This window comes from Cetorhinus maximus, chromosome 16 (assembly GCF_964194155.1).
Source record: "Cetorhinus maximus chromosome 16, sCetMax3.hap1.1, whole genome shotgun sequence".
Taxonomy (NCBI): domain Eukaryota; kingdom Metazoa; phylum Chordata; class Chondrichthyes; order Lamniformes; family Cetorhinidae; genus Cetorhinus; species Cetorhinus maximus.
The window spans coordinates 42,394,881-42,414,335 of NC_135894.1; the positions used below are offsets into that span (position 1 = coordinate 42,394,881).

General features: G+C 41.7%; 1 protein-coding gene across 3 annotated transcripts in view; it reads left to right on the forward strand.

Annotated features, from left to right (window-relative positions):
• rpgra (retinitis pigmentosa GTPase regulator a) overlaps nt 1–19,455 on the forward strand; it is a 60,794-nt gene that overhangs the window by 8,619 nt on the left and 32,720 nt on the right. For all 3 annotated transcript variants that reach the window (XM_078559763.1, XM_078559765.1, XM_078559764.1), the window contains one exon: nt 18,281–18,406. In XM_078559763.1, the coding sequence (XP_078415889.1) occupies nt 18,281–18,406 (126 nt within the window). The remainder of the gene's footprint in view (nt 1–18,280; nt 18,407–19,455) is intronic.

Below are 19,455 nucleotides of genomic sequence, written 5' to 3' on the forward strand. Positions count from 1 at the left end.
CGCCAGTGTTCTAATATAAAATAAAAACAGAAAATGCCGGAAAAACTCAGCAGGTCTGGCAGCATCTGTGGAGAGAGAAGCAGAGTTAATGTTTCGAGTCCGTATGACTCTTCTTCAGTGCTGCTGAAAAAGAGTCATACAGACTCCATGTTAACTCTGCTTCTCTGTCCACAGATGCTGCCAGACCTGCTGAGTTTTTCCAGCATTTTCTGTTTTTATTTCAGATTTCGAGCATCCAGAGTATTTTGCTTTTATGCCAGTATTCTAATATTCACTGATTTGTAGCTTGTTACAAATCTTATGAACTGTCATGAATTGTACACAAGAGTTCAACCACTGAGACAAGGCAGACATCTAGAAAAATAATTTACGAAAGAGTTTTCTGAACTGTGTAGCATGGCCTGATTCTGGTAAAAATAAATCAACAGCAGAAGATGCTTGAGGGATAAATATTGGCCAAGATATCAGGGATAAATCTCTTAAAAGCAAAAAACTGCGGATGCTGGAAATCCAGTGTTCCTCTCTGCAGATGCTGCCAGACCTGCTGAGTTTTTCCAGGTATTTTTATTTTTGCTATAAATCTCTTCTTCGAAACACTGTCATAGGATTTTTTTACGTCCATATCTCAATTGAAAGATGGCCCCTCTGGTAGTGCAGCACTCCCTTAATGGTATGTCAGCCTTGATGTTTATGCTCAAGTGGTTGAGTGTGACTTGAACCTGGAACCTTGTATCGTAGAGGCGAGAGTGCCACCAACTGAGCCACAGCTGGCACACTTGTTTCTGACTTGGTGTCTGTTTTACTTTTACCTGTCTATAAAGTGCCATGGGATGTTTTATATGTTAAAAGTACAAAAGAGATATAAGTTGTTGGATCCAAATTTGTGTTGAATTAGCTGATTTTAGACAACGTAGCAATGAGATTGCTAGAAGTGAACTCCGGTCACCAGTGAGGAAGGGGATAGGGCAGCTTGGATTCATATTTCTGGTTGTTCTCTAGTGACCTTTCCGAAGAGAAGATCAGTCTTGGCTGCCCTGTCCTTCATAATTGTTGCAATTTAGGCTTGCGCATGACTAATGGTTGATTAAGAAAGGCACCTTTGCAATTATATCCTGGCATAAGTAGGAACCTTTCGTGTATATAGTTTAATGTGTTAGAGCTGTGGCAATTTGAGGCAAATCATATTTTCGTTGTTTTTGTTGCACTTGGTCTGAGAAATGACCTATCTGGGAAGAATAATATTTTCTTCTAATTCCAGTAAATGCTCCAAAGTGATGCATTGAATAAGCCAGATGGAATAACTTCTCCAAGATTAACTGGACAAAGTATTTTTCCAATCACGGAAGGGCACCTCACTGCACATCATTACATTGGCTATCAGTTAAATGGACACTTAAGAGTTTACTGTTCCAATGTACTAATTTAACCTCACTCCTATTGCATTCCTGATTCAAATGTTTATGTTCCTGTATCTTGAGATATGCATAATATAATTGGCTTATCAACTGCAACCCATTACTGTAACATATCACAGAAGTTCAATGAATGTTGCATAAAATATGTCTTCAGTGTTTTCGTATAGAGTTCTCTGGTTTTATCTCTAGTTTCACAATATCCAGGTCCAAGATATGCCCTTTTCATTGCCAACTTCTTGGTAAATTAGTATTTGGTTCAGCAGATTTAGTTTGTCCGTGTTCTCTCTGATTGAGGTTGACAAATTACTTGCATTAATTTTGTACTTAAGGTTCGCTGAATGGTGTTAATGAGCTTGTGAAACTTCTCAAAGCCATTAAACAATGGTCTCTTGAAGCATTCTTTTATCAAGCCGATGCAGGATAAACTAGATTTAATATCGATCTTTTCAGGTCAAAGTGCCAAATGACACAGGTACTCTCTTGTCAGTGGCAGCTGCCCCTTGATTTGAGGATGACGTCTACTCAGAGTCGCAATTTATTGTCATGGGTCTTAATGTGACTGAACAGGCCAATTCTCAACCCACAGATCTTTGATCACATGGGGCAGGATGTCCCACAAGGGATTGGATTCCGGAGTGCAGGATTTGCTTCCTTTTCTGCCACTGCTCTGCCTCATCATTAAAACTTTGTGACACAAAATGTAATACAGCTTGGTGGACAAGTTGTTGCCATTTTGAATGATTGGATATGTAATTTTTATATCGTGATTAAATACAGTTTCAGCGCAGACTGCCTATTGTCTCAGTCAAAATAATATGGATATTAGTTGTTTTGTTAGGCTTAAAAATACTTTGGATGATTGTTCTTGCTTTTAAATGCTTTTTTGTGTAGTTTTTAAGGACACTAATATTGTGATATATTGCTGTGCATATCAGTGATTGATATGCATCATCCTTCTTGGGTTTATTCCTTATGCTTTGTTGACCTTATTTGACAGTTGGTTATATAAAGTGGGAACAAATGCCAAACAAAATTAATGTTTTCCAAGGGTCAAGATTGCCTTTTTTAAAACAATTATAAATATTTTGCCTGTTAATGTTTTCTGTAAAATACCAGTTTTAAAATTATTCATTATGGAAAGATCCTGAATGCCCCTCCCCCCTGCTCTCCACACCCACAAAATTTAATTTGTTCCTGGGAATTCCTGCTCCTCAAACTTTGGAAAGACCATATCAGTGATCCATAAGGTATATGGAAACAAGTGTTTCCTCAGCTTTGAGGGCATTGTTAGCAAGGGTTGTGAATTGAGGTAACACATTGTGTTCTTTTAGTGGCAGCAACTCCTGTATTTACCTGTCTGTGCACTTCCCAGTCTCTCTGCATGGTTTAACTAACATTGTACCTCACTAATGTTATCAAAAATCTCCTTTATTGAGCTGACACTAAGTAAGAATGAAGCAACATGCCATGATGCGATGCGACCAGTCATTTGATGTCCCCCAATTATTCAAAATGATGAATAGACAGTCATGTTTACATGGTTGCTGTGTAGTTCCACCAAGTGACCATCTGAAACTAGATGGGAATTGCTTGTCCATTGACAGAAATCTAGATTCAAGTCATGACTTTATGGATGTTAGTTGGAAAATCACTGCTTTGATATCTTGAGTATATTCAATTAGCAGATGTGTACATTATCTGAATTGTTTTATTACCTACTAAGTATAATCTTTTCCAGGGAATGTGGAGCAGCTGCTTTCTTTTCTGGGGCAAATGAAGTGCATACAGTTCTAAAGGTTACATCAACACTACAAATAAATATTTGAAATGAGCACTCATTGTGACTAACCCGGCTGTTTGTTTCTAATTTGTAATGTGAGCATCTTGTATTATCATGTTACCAGGTAATACTTGATGCCACTGAAAATACCGTGTACATACAAGTTAGTAGTCATACAATGTTCTAGCTATTTAATGGCTGTTGAGAAATCTGGGTCATTAGATGCTATCATGTAATATTGCCTGTTAATACATTAGTTGATGGTTATCTTAACTTGTTGGTAGAAAAGAAAGGAAAACTCCTGCAGTCTTTTGATGTGCCCATTTATATAATGTAACAAATGTTAATTCATGTTGTGGTTGAGGGTAACATAAGCTCCTCAGTGTACCAGGAATATTTCTACAACATATTGCCTTATTTGCTTTTTAAAAAAAATACAGGTTGGTTGGTAATTCATCTGTTTTGCTGTATGTAAAATCTAGCTGTATGCAAAATGGTGGCTGTGTTTGCCTAACAACAGTGACTATACTTCAAAGCAACTAATTGCATATAAAGCATATTGGAACATTTGAGATATGATGAGCCTGTATGCAAATGCAGCACTTTTAGGGATATAATTTTATAGAAACGTAGAAACTAGGAGCAGGAGTAGGCCATTCGGCCCTTTGAGTCTGCTCGCCATTCATTATGATCATGGCTGATCATCCAACTCAATAGCCTGCTCCCGCTTTCTCCCCATACACTTTGATCCCTTTTGCCCCAAGAGCTATATCTAACTCCTTCTTGAAAGCATACAATGTTTTGGTCTCAACTACTTCTGTGGTAACGAATTCCACAGGTTCACCACTCTCTGGGTGAAGACATTTCTCCTCATCTCAGTTCTAAATGGTCTACCCCATATCCTCAGACTGTGACCCCTGGTTCTGGACTCCCCCACCATCGGGAACATCCTTCCTGCATCTACCCTGTCTAGTCCTGTTAGAAATTTATAGGTTTCTATGAGATTCCCCCTAATTCTTCTGAACTCCAGCGAATATAATCCTAATCGACTCAATCTCTCTTCATATGTCAGTCCCGTCATCCCAGGAATCAGTCGGGTAAACCTTCGCTGTACTCCCTCTATAGCAAGTACATCCTTCCTCAGATAAGGAGACCAAAACTGCACACAATATTCCAGGTGTGGCCTCACCAAGGCCCTGTACAATTGCAGCAAGTCATCCCTGTACCTGTACTCAAATCCTCTGGCTATGAAGGCCAACATACTATTTGCTTTCTTTACCACCTGCTGCACCTGCATGCTTACCTTCAGCGACTGGTGTACAAGGATACCCAGGTCTCGTTGCACATTCCCCTCTCTCAATTTATAGCCATTCAGATAATAATCTGCCTTCCTGTTTTTGCTATCAAAATGGATAACTTCACATTTATCTACTTTATACTGCATCTGCCATGCATTTGCCCACTCAGTCAGCTTGTCCAAAACACACTGAAGCATCTCTGCATCCACCTCACAGCTCACCCTCCCACCCAGCTTTGTGTCATCTGCAAATTTGGAGATATTACATTTAATTCCCTCATCTAAGTCATTAATATATATTGTGAATAATCGGGGTCCAAGCACCGGTCCCTGCGGTACCTCACTAGTCATTGCCTGCCATTCGGAAAAAGATCCGTTTATTCCTACTCTTTGTTTCTGTCTGCCAACCAGTTTTCTATCCATCTCAATACACTACCCCCAATCTCATGTGCTTTAATCTTACATGCCAATCTCTTATGTGGGACTTTGTCGAAAGCCTTCTGAAAGTCCAAATAAACCACATCCACTGGCTCCCCCTCATCAACTCTACCAGTTACCTCCTCGAAAAATTCCAGTGGATTTATCCAGTTTACTTTATTAACATGTTAGCATTCTGAGCAGGAGAAACCAAAGTCCCTTGTATGCATTTCCTCCTGATTTTTGGCCGTTATGTAAAGATGAGCAACTGAAAAATCTTTCTTCTGTAGTTGGCAAATTTGTAGTCCAGACCATTTTATTGGAGCTTTTATCTGACCAAGTGGGAAAGAATCCTACTCCTCAAACTACCTTTTTTTTTAAATCTAAGAGGTATCAAATCCGATGCATCTATTATGGATAGAGGGGAGTTCTAGTACAGGAGAGAAAATCAGAAGGCAGGGCACATGATAGGTCAGATTTCAGTCAGGAGCTGCAGTTTGAAAGTTACAGAATAATTTACTATAAAAGCATCTTTCATGTCCTGATCCTGGAACAATCTGCATCTGAAAGCACAGCGTTAGTTTTCACACTTATGTTGCCAACAAGTCGAGAGAGAGAGAGGGCACCAACAAGCAATGAGAGAGTGGGAAAGGAGTTGGTGGAGAGGTTGGCGAGGGTGAGACAGGAGGTGAGTGCATGGAGCACTAGCTTCTCAGCACTGGGAAACAAATGAAGGAAAAAGAAGAGTCTGCACAGGCCTCTGTCATGTGGCTTCAAGCTGCCTATTGGCTTACCTCTCCTTGGGTTCTGGCTCAGACAGAAGGAAGGAGAAAAAGAAAGAGAGCTAGAGCACAACATTAGCACAATGAAAACAGTCCAGTAGGCAGAGGGTGATGGATGCATGGCAGCTAGAGAGTTACACAAACAGTGGTTGATATTTGATCAGAAATGGCAGTACTCCTTCACAACCTGACTGGCATTCCTTGGGAAGAGTGTATTTGAATGTATTCTTGAGTTCTTTTTGTTTGGCCATTATTTTGCTTTGGCCCCAAGATCTCTAAATTTTCTGACTGTTTGTCCAACATCCAGTACTGGATCAGCAGAAGTTTCCCCTGCACCCCTCCCCCCACTCCAGGCGTACCCCTGTCTCCCCACCCCCCCCCGACTGTACTGCCCGCCCGCCCAGCCTTAACTCTCCAGCCCTCGACACAAGGCCCCAGGAACCTGCTGCACTGCAGTGTTCTCGCCTGGCCTGAGTCAGAAGGTTGGGTGAGAAAGGGGCAGCCTCATTTCCAGCTAGATAGGAGTGACATGGCAATCCAACTCTGCCACGCCACGAAAGTTACGTGCATTGATTCCTTAAACTGTGTTTTTGAATTTTTTTTCTCTGTTTTCTTTGTTTGGCCATTGTTTTGCCTTGGCCTAAAGGTCTCTAAATTTTCTGATGGCTTGTCCAGCATCTAGTCAGTACTGGATGAGCAGAAATTTGTTCCAGCACTACCTTGCCACCATCTCTCTGGACTCCTCCACTGTTGCCAAATTATCACACTGTTTATCTGACACCCAGTACTTGGTGAGCAGAAATTATTGGGATGCCATTGTCTTCTGTCCTCACTGCAAACTTCATTCCCTCGCTACTGAATCCATCCCTCTCCCTTGCAACTGTCTGAGACTAAACCAGACTGTTCACACAACCTTGGTGTTACATATAATCTCTCGGTGAGCTTCTGAGCACACATCCCTGTAATCACTAAGATCACCTTCATCTAAAGACATTCTCACAAAAGGTAACTGACCAGTTACAGACTTCCACATTGTATCCGTACATGCACATTCTGTGATAAAATATATAAATAAAATCTACTTCTCACTGCCTGTCTATAAATATGTCCTGTGACATGAGTTTGAGTAACATGTTTTATGTTGATTATTTAACATGGAGCTGCCTTTCTAAATGTTTATTATAGAAATCCATTAAGTAAACAGTTGTCTTTGTCAATGTTGCAGGCACCAGCTGCTCAATGCAGATGTGGCCACTCATCCAGCTTTACCTTTTAATTGTATCTCAAGCTCTGTCCACTATCTTGTTTTTCCTCAATTGCAGTTTAAGCTTTTCAGTTTGAATTTGTAAATTTAAGTAGCCCATTACCTATCTCTCATTTTTTGGCAAAGATATACTTTATAAAATATCTGAAAGAACTTACAAAACATTTCAAAATGGCCATCACAGTGCAATAATATTCAAGTTATCTACATAGATCATGTTGTAATCTGAGATGCTTGAATATAATTGTGATGCATATAATCACTGCACATGTTCAATGTGAGTCATACAGCTCTCGGGGGTCAATACAATTCCCAGCCCCTCGGTGCACTATGGCTGAAAGGAAAGGTCTAAGACAGCAACCTTTCCCCATTGCACCTCTGTGGTGGCTGCCTTAAGCTTTAGTGCATCCATCCACACATAGTCCTGGACCTTGGAATGTGCCCGTCTGCAACACTTGGCCGGGGACAATTCTTTGCACCGGAAGACCAGCAAGTTTTGGGCAGACCAAAGAGTGCCTTTCACCAAGTTAATGACCCTCCAGCTGCAGTTGATGTTTGTCTCGGTGTGTCCCCCTGGGAACAGCCCATAGAGCACAGAGTCCTGTGTTAAAGAACCTTGACAAAAACCACTGCATCTCTCTCCAGACCACCTTTGCAAAGGCATATTCCACAAGGAGGTGGACGACGGTCTCTTCCCCACCACAGCCACCTTGAGGACAATGTGGAGACAGGGTGAGATTCCGAGTGTACAGGAAGGGTCTGATAGGGAGGGCCTTTCTCACCACCAACCAAGCTATGTCTTGGTGCTTGTTTGAAAGTTCTGGCAATGAGACCTTCTGCCAAATGACTTTGACAGACCACTCAGAGAGCTATGATCCACCATCTCCTTTTCCCCAGGGCCTCTAGGACGTTGCGTGCAGACCACTGCCTGATGGACTTGTGGTCAAAGGTGTTTCTCTGCATAAATTTTTCCACAAGGGACAGGTATTACGGCACGGTCCAACTACTTGGAGCGTTTTGCGACAGCATGGCCAGACCCATCTTTTGCAGCACCAGGGGGACAGGTAGAACCTCAGCACATAGTGATACTTGGTGTTTGTGCACTGAGGGTCTACACACAGTTTGATGCAGCCACACACAAAGGTGGCCATCAAGATGAGGGTGAAGTTGGGCACGTTTTTTTCCCACTTTACCTAGAGGTTTGTACCTCGTGTCCGTGTGAACGTGGTCTGTTTTTCGACCTCCAGATGAAACGGAAGATGGCTCAGGTGATCACCACAGCGCAGAAGTGAGGAATGGGCCAGACCTGTGCCATGTACAGCAACACTGAGAGTGCCTCACACCTGATGACCAGGCTCTCACCTGCAATGGAGAGGGAATGTTGATCCCACATGCCCAGCTTATTTTTTAACCATAGCTGCTCGCTCCTTCCAGTTTCTAATGCATGTCCTGGGTCTCTCAGAACCATATACCCAGCACCGTCGGGCAGTCTGACCTGACGGTGAAGGGACAAAGGATTGGTCAGCCCAGTTCCCAAAAGAACATGGCCTGGCTCTTGCCACGATTTACCTTGGCATCTGAGGCCAGTTCGAACTGGTCACAGATGTTGATCAGTCTGCACATCAACAGCAGATCTGAACAGAAGACAATGACATCATCCATTTACGGGGAGGCTTTGAACTGAATGCCTCCACTGCCTGGGATCATCACTCCTCTTATGCCTGAATCGTTCCTGATGGGTTCTATGCAACACCCAAACAGGACAGGGGAGAGGGCAGCCCTGCCTGACTCCATATTTAATTGGAAAGCTTTTTGGTTCCCACCTATTGATTAAAACTGTGCTGCTGATGTTTGTGTAGAGCATTTGGATCCAATTGCAGATTCCCTCCCCAAACCCCAATTTTGGAGAGCACATCCACTATGTAGGTGTGCGATATCTGTCAAAGGCCTTCTCCTGGTCCAGGCTGATCAGGTAAGGGTCCACACCCCTGTCCCATACATAGGCAATCGTATCCCTGAGTAGCGCTAGGCTGTCAGAGATCCTCCTGCTGGGTACAGCGCAGGTCTGGGCACTAACCATTCGCTCCCTTTCCAAGTAAGGCTGTATTATTGTGCTGTGACCTGCTGGCTCCTATTTATTGGCTTCGGGCTATCCCCTCTTTACTCCGTGCTTCCACTTGACTCCCTGCTTCTTCACCCATTTGTTGGGTTGCCTGTTGTCTTTCAAATGCATCATAGGGCACTTCTTTTATCTTTGTCAATTAAATGCAACCTGTGCTTTTAGCATCCAAGTGTAAAGGTGAAAGAGGATGTCTGGGGAAGCAAGAACCAGAAGGCAAATAGGAAAACTAACAATTAGGACAGGGGAATACCATAAAATTGGCCTGAAGGTGTTTTTTTAGCCAGGAGCCAAGTGGGAGGTTGGTGCTGGTGAATGGCCCCACTATGAGGTGAGGAACAAGGTAAATTTATTATTGTTTGAGAGAGAGTGCACCAACAAGTAAGGAGAGAGTGGGAAAGGCGTTGATGGGGAGGGTGAGACAGGAAGCGAGTGCATGGAGTACTAGTTTCTCAGTACAGGGAAATCAATGAAGAAAGCAAAAGAGTCTGTACAGGCCTCTGTCATCTGGCTTCAAGCTGTCTATTTCCTCACTTCTCCTTGGGTTCTGGCTCTGGCAGAAGGAAGGAGAAAAAGAGAGCTAGAGCCCAACATTAGCCCAACGAAGACAGTCCAGTTGGTAGAGACCCGCCAGAAACTGAGAGTCCGTTCTAGCGATTTTAATTGACGCATTTTGCAAGTTCATTTTCCAACTGTGGCCACATGCTAGGCTTTCTTCGGTTTACGCATTTTATTCCTAGGAATCTGCCTCATCTGTATAGAGAGCTTCCTCCAGTCTCTAACGTTCTTTTCTGATACCTTGAATTCTCCAACTGTTGCACAATTATTTATCTGCTCTACAATCTCAACAACTTTAAGTTTGATAAAAACAAAAAGCTAAAAGCTACTGCGGATGCTGGAAATCCAAAACAAAAACAGAATTACCTGGAAAAACTCAGCAGGTCTGGCAGCATCAGTGGAGAAGAAATCAGTTAACGTTTCGAGTCCTCATGACCCTTCGGCAGAATTTTTCCAGGTAATTCTGTTTTTAACTTTAAGTTTGAACTAGGCTGTGTATCTGCTGTAGCTTCTCGATACCATGTTGACATATTAGAGGGTGGGACTGGTGGGAATGCAGCATGCACCAGTGAGGTGGTAACCTTGACATCACGTGTTGATGTGAGCAGACGCTTGTTGAACAGCTGCCTTTGATGGTGTGCTATTCTATGATTCTATCAATGACTAGGTTTGCATCACAATGAGTTTGACTTCAGCAATGAGCGGATGGTAAGTACAAAGGGTTTGGATTTTTTGGTCAAAAGTTGGGGGTCAATTTATATACGGGATCAACCATTACTTGAGTATATATGGTAAATCTGTTTTCTCCCTCCATACTTCCATGTTGCAACAAAATAGATTTAGTGTATGATTTGGCCATCTTGTCCACTTTTCATCCACTCATTACATATGATTATCAATAGTTATTGGATAACAAACGCCTTTTAAAAAAAAAAGCAGGAAGGTACTACAAATTTATCTAGAAAGAGCTATCTCATTTTCTGACCGCTTTGATGTGTTCCCATATCTTCCAATGCAAAATCAGTGGTATTGATCCTGTTCCAACCTCCCTTCCAGCAGAAAGCACCACATCTACCTACTACCCTATACTTCAGGACCCAGCCCAGCTCAGGCTCGACATTCTGAGGTCTGGTATGAAGAAGGCACACAGTGCTGCCAGATCAGTTTCTATCGGCCCTCCAATGGCTTTGAGCAATCTGTGTTCGAATGGCTCTCTCCTCATCATTAGCTTTGTTGCCTTCCTGCCCTCCTTTTTTCCTGCCATTCTGGACCTGGTTCCTTTAGGTCACATCCCATTGTGAAAGATCACTGGAGGAAAAGACAACAGTTGGAATGGACCTGCGAGGGACACCTCTACTCAGGCAGTGGATAAATAGAGGGCAAGGCTTGGGGCCTTCGCTCCCTTTCCAGGAGCGGAGACAGCTGGACCTGTGAGGGACACCTCTACTCGGGCAGCGGGCTGAGTTTGAAAAAGAAATCCAGAAGTGACATCACCAGAAAACTGTAAGTTCATTGGTTGGTGAGAAGCTACTGTTAGGGATTGTGTTTAAATAGCTTAAAACTTGAAATACATATCATTTATAAAGAAGTAGCTACTTGGATTTCAATAAGGAACACTAGCAATAGGGAAGTAAAGTGAAATAAAGTAAGATAAAGTTAGCTTAAATGTAATAAAGTTAAGTTACTAGTAATTTATTCTACTTCGTCTACTTACTCTAAGTGTAATAGTTTTTAGAGTTACAGGATGGCGGGTCAGCTCGGCCAAATGGAGTGTACATCCTGCGGTATGTGTGAAGTCGTGGACACACCATGTGTCCCAGCCAAACACATCTGTAGGAAGTGTCACCAGCTGCACAAGCTTGAGCTCCGGATTTTGGAACTTGAGTGGCAGCTGGAGTCACTGTTGTGTATCCAGGAGGCAGAGGACTACGTGGATAGCATGTTTAGGGAGGTGGTCACGCCGCAGATCAGAAGCGTACAGCCAGAGAAGGGGAGGGGGCGAGGAGACGAAGAATGGAAGGGCAATAGTGATAGGGGATTCCATAGTCAGGGGGTCAGACAGGCGTTTCTGTGATAGTAAACATGACTCCAGGATGGTGTGTTGCCTCCCTGGTGCCAGGGTCAAGAATGTCATGGAGCGGCTGCAGGGCATCCTTCAGAGAAAGGAGGATCAGCCAGAAAACGTTGGTACCAATGGCATAGGTAGAAAGAGGGATGAGGCCCTGAAAGCAGATTTCAGGGAGTTAGGAAGGAAATTAAAAAGCAGGACCTCAAGAGCAGTAATCTCAGGATTAGCCCCAGTACCACATGTTAGTGAGCATAGGAATCGGAAGATTGATCGACTAAATGCGTGGCTGCAGAATTTATATAGGAGGGATGGCATCAGATTTCTGAGGCATTGGGACCAGTTCTGGGGCAGGTGGAACCATGGGGTTACATCTTAACAGGACTGGGACTGACCTACTTGCAGGGAGATTTGCGAGTGCCGTTGGGGTGGGCTTAAACTAGTTTGTCAGGGGGGTGGGAACCTGAGGGGTGGCCCAAATTGGAAGGAAGTAAAGTTGGTAACAGGAAATAGTAGTGAGACTAGAAGGCAGGAGAAACAAAGCAGAGCATGGAGTATGCTTAGAATGCGTAATGATGTCAAAAAAGACAAAGTTAAGGGCACTCTACCTGAATGCGTGCAGCATTCGCAATAAGGTAGATGATCTAAAGGCACAAATAGAGGTAAATGGGTATGATATAAATGCCATTATGGAAACATGGCTGCATGGTGACCAAGACTGGGAACTGAATATTCAAGGCTATTTAACATTTAGGAAGGACAGACAAGAAGGGAAAGGAGTTGGGGTTGTGTTAACAATAAGGGATAGATAGGATCAGTGCATTAGTAAGGGAGGATCTTAGATCGGAAGAACAATGTATGGAATCTGTTTGGGTGGATCTAAGAAACAGCAAAGGGCAGCAGGCATTGGTTGGAGTTGTTTATAGGCCACCAAACAGTAGTGGTAATGTGGGGCTTGGTATTAATCAGGTGACGAGAGAAGCATGTAGCATGGGCAATGCAGTAATCATGGGTGGCTTCAATCTGCATATAGACTGGGTAAGCCAATTGAGCACTAATGCTGTGGAAGACGAGTTTTTGGAGTGTGTTAAGGATGGTTTTCTCGAGCAGTATGTTGAGCCAACTAGAGGACAGGCTACTTTAGATCTAGCATTATGTAATGAAAAAGGGTTAATTAATAATCGTGTTGTAAAAGAACTTTTAGGGATGAGTGACCACAATATGTTAGAATTTTACATTAGGTTTGAAAATGAGGTAGTTCATTCTGAAGCAAGGGTGTTAAAGTTGAATAAAGGAAATTATGAAGGCATAAGGGACAAATTGGCTGAGGTGGATTGGGAAAATACATTAAAAGGCATGACTGTACATAGTTCTTTGAAGACTATCCATTGCCTATTTTAGCCTACAGCACCTATACATTCCTTCAAGGTGCAAAAACCCAAAAAAGTCAGTTAACCGTGGCTGACAAAGGAAGTTAAGGATTGTATAAGATTATAAGAAAAGACTTATAAAGTTGCCAGAAGTAGCAGTAAACCTGAGGATTGGGAGTTTTTTAGAATACAACAAACTGATGAAGAAAGGAAGAATCGAATATGAATGCAACCTAGCAAACAACATAAAAACGGACTGTAAAAGCTTCTATAAGTATGTAAAAAAGACCTATTAGCTTTACATCAGCAGTAGGAAAAATGCTACAATCTATTATAAAGGATGTGATAAATGGATGCTTGGATAATCATGATTTGTTTGGGCAGCGTGGATTTGTGAATGGGAAATCATGTTTGACGAGCTTGTTGGAGTTTTTTGAGGATGTTGCTAACAAAATTGATAAAGGAGAGTCGATGGATGTAGTACACTTGGATTTTCAGAAGGCTTTTGATAAAGCCCCCCCACAGAAGGTTGATTAGCAAAATAAAAGCACATGGGATAGGAGGCAATGTACTGGCACGGATTAAGGATTGGCTAACAGAAATTAGGAATAAACGGGTCATTCTCGCTTTGGCAGGCTGTGACTAGTGGGGTATCAAAAGGATCAGTACTTGGGCCCCAGCTGTTCACAATATATAGCAATGATTTGGATGTGGGGACCAAATGTAATATTTCCAAGTTTGTGGATGATACAAAGCTAAACGGGATTGTGTGTTGTGAGGAAGATGTAAAGCGGCTACAGGTGGATTTGGACAGACTTAGTGAGTGGGCAAGAATGTGGCAGATGGAATATAATGTGGAAAAATTTGAGGTTACCACTTTGGTAGAAGGAACAGATGTGCAGATTATGTCCTAAATGGCAAGAGATTAGTAGGGGTAAATGTACAAAGGGACCTGGGTGTCCTTGTCCATAAGTCACTGAAAGCTAACATGCAGGTGCAGCAGGCAATTAGGAAGGCTAATGGAATGTTAGCCCTTATCATAAGAGGATTTGAACTGAGGAGTAGTGAAGCCTTGCTTCAATTGTATAGAAGCTTGGTTGACCGCACCTGGAGTACTATGTGCAGTTTTGGCCCCCTCACCTCAAAGGATGTTATTGCCATAGAGGAGGGAGTGCAACAAAGGTTCACCAGACTTGTTCTGGGGCTGGCGGGACTGTCTTATGAAGAGAGATTGGGGAAACGGCCTGTATTGTCTAGAGTTTCAAAGAATGAGAGTTGATCTCATTGAAACCTACAAAACACTTAAAGGAATATAAAGGGTAGATGTTTCTCCTGGTTGTGGAGTCTAGAACAAGGGACACAATTTCTGAATAAGGGGGGATCCACTTAGGACCGAGATGAGGAGAAATTTCTTTACTCAGATGGTTGAGTGTCTTTGTAATTCTTTACCCCAGAGCGTTGTGGAAGCTCAGTCATCTAGTATGTTTATGGAAGATATTGATAGATTTCTGATTAACAATAACTTAAAGGGTAAAAGGCATTGAAGTGCTCGATCAGCCATGGCCGTATTGAATGGTGGAACAGGCTTGATGGGCTGAATGACCTTCTGTTCCCACGTTTCTAAAATATCTGTAGCAGATAAACAGGGTTGAAGGGTTACAGAAATAGAGCATGGTAACAAAGGGAGATGTATCAACAAAAGAGAGTACCATAATAAAAGAAATGAATAGATATAGGGACTTATCAGAAGCAAAAAGAAACAATAAGAAAGAGAAAACCAAAAGTAATGAGAAAAACTGAGAAAAAAAGGCAGACATATATTTGTGTGGCAAATTCAACAAAGCAGCTTTTCCAGAACTTGATGTGTATGCCAAGTGCTTCCAAGCTGGGCATATGAATTGCAGCAGCATTGACATTTTCCTTGTGCTTTTACGATGGTTTTTAAAGGCAAAAGATTCTGCAAGCAGCATTACTGCAGTCTTTCTGACCTCAACCTTGCTGTCAAAGCCTGTCTCAAGCAGACCTGATCCCTCTACCCACTTTGTAAAATAAACAAAGCCCTCAAGAAATAGCTGCCAGACCTTGTTAAGACATAGCATCTGCTCAACACAATAACACATGAGAGAGACCTTGTTCTAGGTCTAAATCTGTACTGGAATCATATGAGTTTGGATCCAAGTTTCTGTTGAGATGAATAACTACTAGACAAGATTCAGCAGCACAGTTCAGCTAATGCTAATTGCTATGTCTTGTGTGACAGTTGTGAGGCAACAAAATTATGCAATTATTTTCTGTATTTCATTTTCAGGTTTGAAACAGCACAGACTGGTGATTCAGAACTTTATTGCAGCCACATTTGCAACAAGGCTGAGAGTATTAATGTAGAGGAGCACCTTAAATTCAATTCAGCTAGACTGTGAATATTTACAAAATAGATCACAAAATCTACTAAGAATAGTTTCCTTTGAATTACATAGCCTTTAGCATATCTTAATTGAAATTTTTTGTAAAAATCCTTTATATAATCCTGTGCCATATTCAAGAGACAAAGCTGACCCTATTAAAAGGAAATATTTTCTGGCAATGTATCAGAGTCTGCATGCCCCATATTTGAAAGCATGCTGAGCTGTTAGTGGAGTAGCATGAATAGTAGCTGTGCGGGTGCCCAGCTCAGATTCCTTTCACTTTGGAGAAAGGTGTTAGGGTGATGAAGGAAATAATGATATGGTGAACTAAGCTACTGCACCTCTATATTTCAAAATGAGCTCTATAAATGTGAAAAAAAGCGTTCCCTCAGAGGTATCAAAATTCAACACTGGCCACAAAGAAACCTTCGGGCTGCTGGTTGAGATGCATTAAGGACACCTAGCAATGCCATACAGGACTGAACAGTTTTTGTTTGATTGAGTTTGTGTAAATCCTCACATAGTCATCCAATTCAAAATTCAGCCAAAATAAAAACTTGACCGTTAACTGTTTGAGAACTGGCATAGAATTTCAGCACTAAAATTATTGTTTTTTTAAAGCAACAGTTTAACCATATCTGATTTCTGTCTGACAAAATATCATGGTAACATTTGTTTTGTTAGGCCCTTTGTGATTTATTTTTAACTTTAGTTACTTGCCATTCATTCTTTGCATTTTTCTTTTGAATAATTTTAAGCCAAGAGCCCTTGTAAAGAACAAACTCCAATATACAATTGAGCAGTACTGCCAGATCATTATTTAATACAATGATACAGTTATGAAAGGAGTGAAATTTGATTTACACAAGTGGATTAAGATGATAAATTAGCAGGTAGTTGTTTGTGATTAGTATTTGGAATTGTTTATTTATACATTCTATTTATCTCATGTTGAAAGTAAATATTGTTCATTTGTTGCCAAATGATGAGGTATCCTGAGCAGAATTATGCCATGATGACAGTGTCCATCCTTGTTTTAAAATCTATTCTACAACCCCTTTTTGCTGCTAATTTAGCTGGATTATATAGGACCTGATTGAAAGCCAAGGGTAACCGCTAGAAAAGAATGTCAGCGGTTATCGAGGTGAGGACGTGAAGGGTTGCTATTAATTAATAGATAAAGAGAGAAATTTGTTTGTATTATGCCTTTGCAAAATCCTTCACGCCCAATGAAGTGCGATTGAAGTGTAGTCATTGTTGTCATATAGGAAAATGTCAGCCAATTTGCGCATAACGAGATTCCACAAACAGCAATATGGAAAATCACCAGATAATCTGTTTTAGGAATGTTGCTTGAAGAGTAAATGTTGGCCACAACACCAGGAAAATTTCCTCCTTTTCCCTGAATAGTACCGTAGGATTTTTTATGTCAATCTAATGGGGTTATAGCTCAAAGGTGAGACCTTCAACAGCATAGCACTCCTTTAGTAATCCATTTATGAGCCAACCTGGATTATGTGCTCAAGTCTCTGAAGTGGGACTTAAAAATATGATCTTCCGACTCAGAGGCAAGAACGCTACCGCTGGATACTGGATGGTGTAGATTTGCTGAGGGAACAGTTCTGGGTGCATTCTCTTCCCTCATGTTAGACATATACATACAAAATAATAACCCTGTAAGAATGTGTTATAGGGCAGTATGACTTGGAGCACAGAACAAGTGAATTTAAAAAGGTTGGTTTTTCTTTTTATATTTATTGGATGATGGTTTTGATATTTCATACTCAAACTTCTGCTGGTGTGTGAGCACTTTACCGCACACATTGTTAAAACTAGTGAATTAAATATTCAATTGTTGTGACTTCTCAAATAATTGTTGAATAAAGTAAAATGTTGCAGAGGTAAGTGCTATTTATTATAATCATAATATAGGCTGGAATTTTATGCCTTCCCTTTCATCACGGGATTGAGCTGGCAGGCAGGAAGGGTGGCATAAAATCGGGTGGGATGGCAGGGACACCATGCCTGTCGCTTACATGTCACAGGTATTTTACCAGTAGTGGGGTAGGTTTCAAGTTGCCTACCCTGGGCCAATTGAGGCCCTTAGGTGGCCAATTAATGGCCACTTACGGGCTGCCTCCTGCGGCTGCTGGTAAAATAACCAGTGGTGGGGGGTGTCCATGCAATGTGGTGAGGCAGCCAAGTATACCTTGGCTGATTGGCCGTGGCCTGAGGTTGGGGGCAGGGGTCCCTCCTGTTTGGGAACGCTGTGTTTTCTTACCCCCATCTAGCATCCTAATCACCCTCTGCCACCCTGGGCCTGTCTGACTACCCCCAGCAAGGCTCCACTTACCTTGTATTTTGGTCTCCAGCAAACATCTGGGTTGAGGATTGCTGTGGGTCTCAGCAGTGGCCACTACTCCCAGTGGTGCTGCTGGGACAGCAGAGTTGTTGGAGGCCTCCTATAGGAGGATAGAGTGAGCCACACAAAATTGGGTTGTAGTTTCCTGAGTTGACCTCGCCCAACTTTCCAGCCAGTGAGTGGGGCCACCACCGCCGTGTGAAATCCTGGCCATGGATATTTATTTAAATACAGACATATGTTATTTAGTAGCCCACCTAGATCAACATAACAAAATTTAAGTGAGATAATAAAGTGTAGGAGCACCTTTAGGCATTAGTGGAAATGCCTAGCTTGTAGTTCCGACTAGAAAATGGCAGATTTTGGAAAATAATTTATACTTTTCCAGTATTAGAACATGTTATTGGTTAAATATGAATAATTTGTATAATTTATTTTGCTTTCAGATTCTGGAGCTGTTTTTACATTTGGCAAAAGCAAATTCTCAGACAATGTTCCCAGCAAGTTCTGGCTGAAAAATGACAAAGCTATCTCTATCAGCTGTGGGGATGAACACACTGCATTCATAACTGGTGAGTTGTTGGCTCCAACTTGGAATTGATTTATTTATTTCTCTGTATGCAAAGATGAGACAGAATTTTTTTTTGTTTTGACTGTTTAACTAGAGCAACAGATAAGGATCACGGAAATAAAGCTACAGTTTTTATTGCTTCAACATCCTTTGCAAGAAGAAAAATCCATTGACAATATTTTGAAGGCAAGCATGTCAGGATGTTATTTCCAGGTGCACACAACTTATTGAACCATGATTGTCCTCCTAAAATATAATTGTTTGGGAGAGAGAAAAATGCACACATGGTACTTTTTGCATTCATCCTGGAGCCTGACTTCATTCGTTTTGGTTAATCTATGCACGGGAGAGTGACACTCTTCCTAGAGAAATGGCCAAAGCTCTGTGTTGTAAGTTCTGTGAGAATTGTAATCTTTGAGTTAATACTGTTGAGTTAAACTTCGAAATTTACTTGAGAATTTTCATCATCCAATCAATCAACCAATCAGGATTCAAATGCCAGCAATACGGTGGGATGTTGAGTTTTTAATAAGAGTTTAAGATGGGATATAACATTACTAGTTATACTGCAAAAACATGACCTTGACAACTAGTGGGCACCAGCCCAGATCAGGCAGGATGGCTGGCATGTATCAACAGCTCTTTTGTCTCTTCACTTTTTCTCTTCGCAGTACTCAAGTCGTCTTGACTTCTGGAACCCCTCCCAAAGGTTTGACTGGAGTCTTCCTTAGTGTTTTTGTCCACCACCTACTGCAATGAACCCTCCCAAAGTGCCTTACTTTATGCTCTTTTTCAGAGGTGGATGCCTGGATGGATTATTGGCAAAGCCTTTTAGCCACGTAAAGATTTACTTTTTTTAAAAATACCTTATAGAGCGTTGAGTTCTTTATCCAAACTTTGGGTTGAACATCCCGCCGTTTGATGTCACTCACCTGCCTACTTTTTTGGCCAAGCTTTTGGTCACCTGACCTAATCTTTCCTCGTGTGACTCAGGGTCATACTTTGTTTTATGATGCTTTTGTGAAGTGCCTTGAAATGTCTCATTATGTT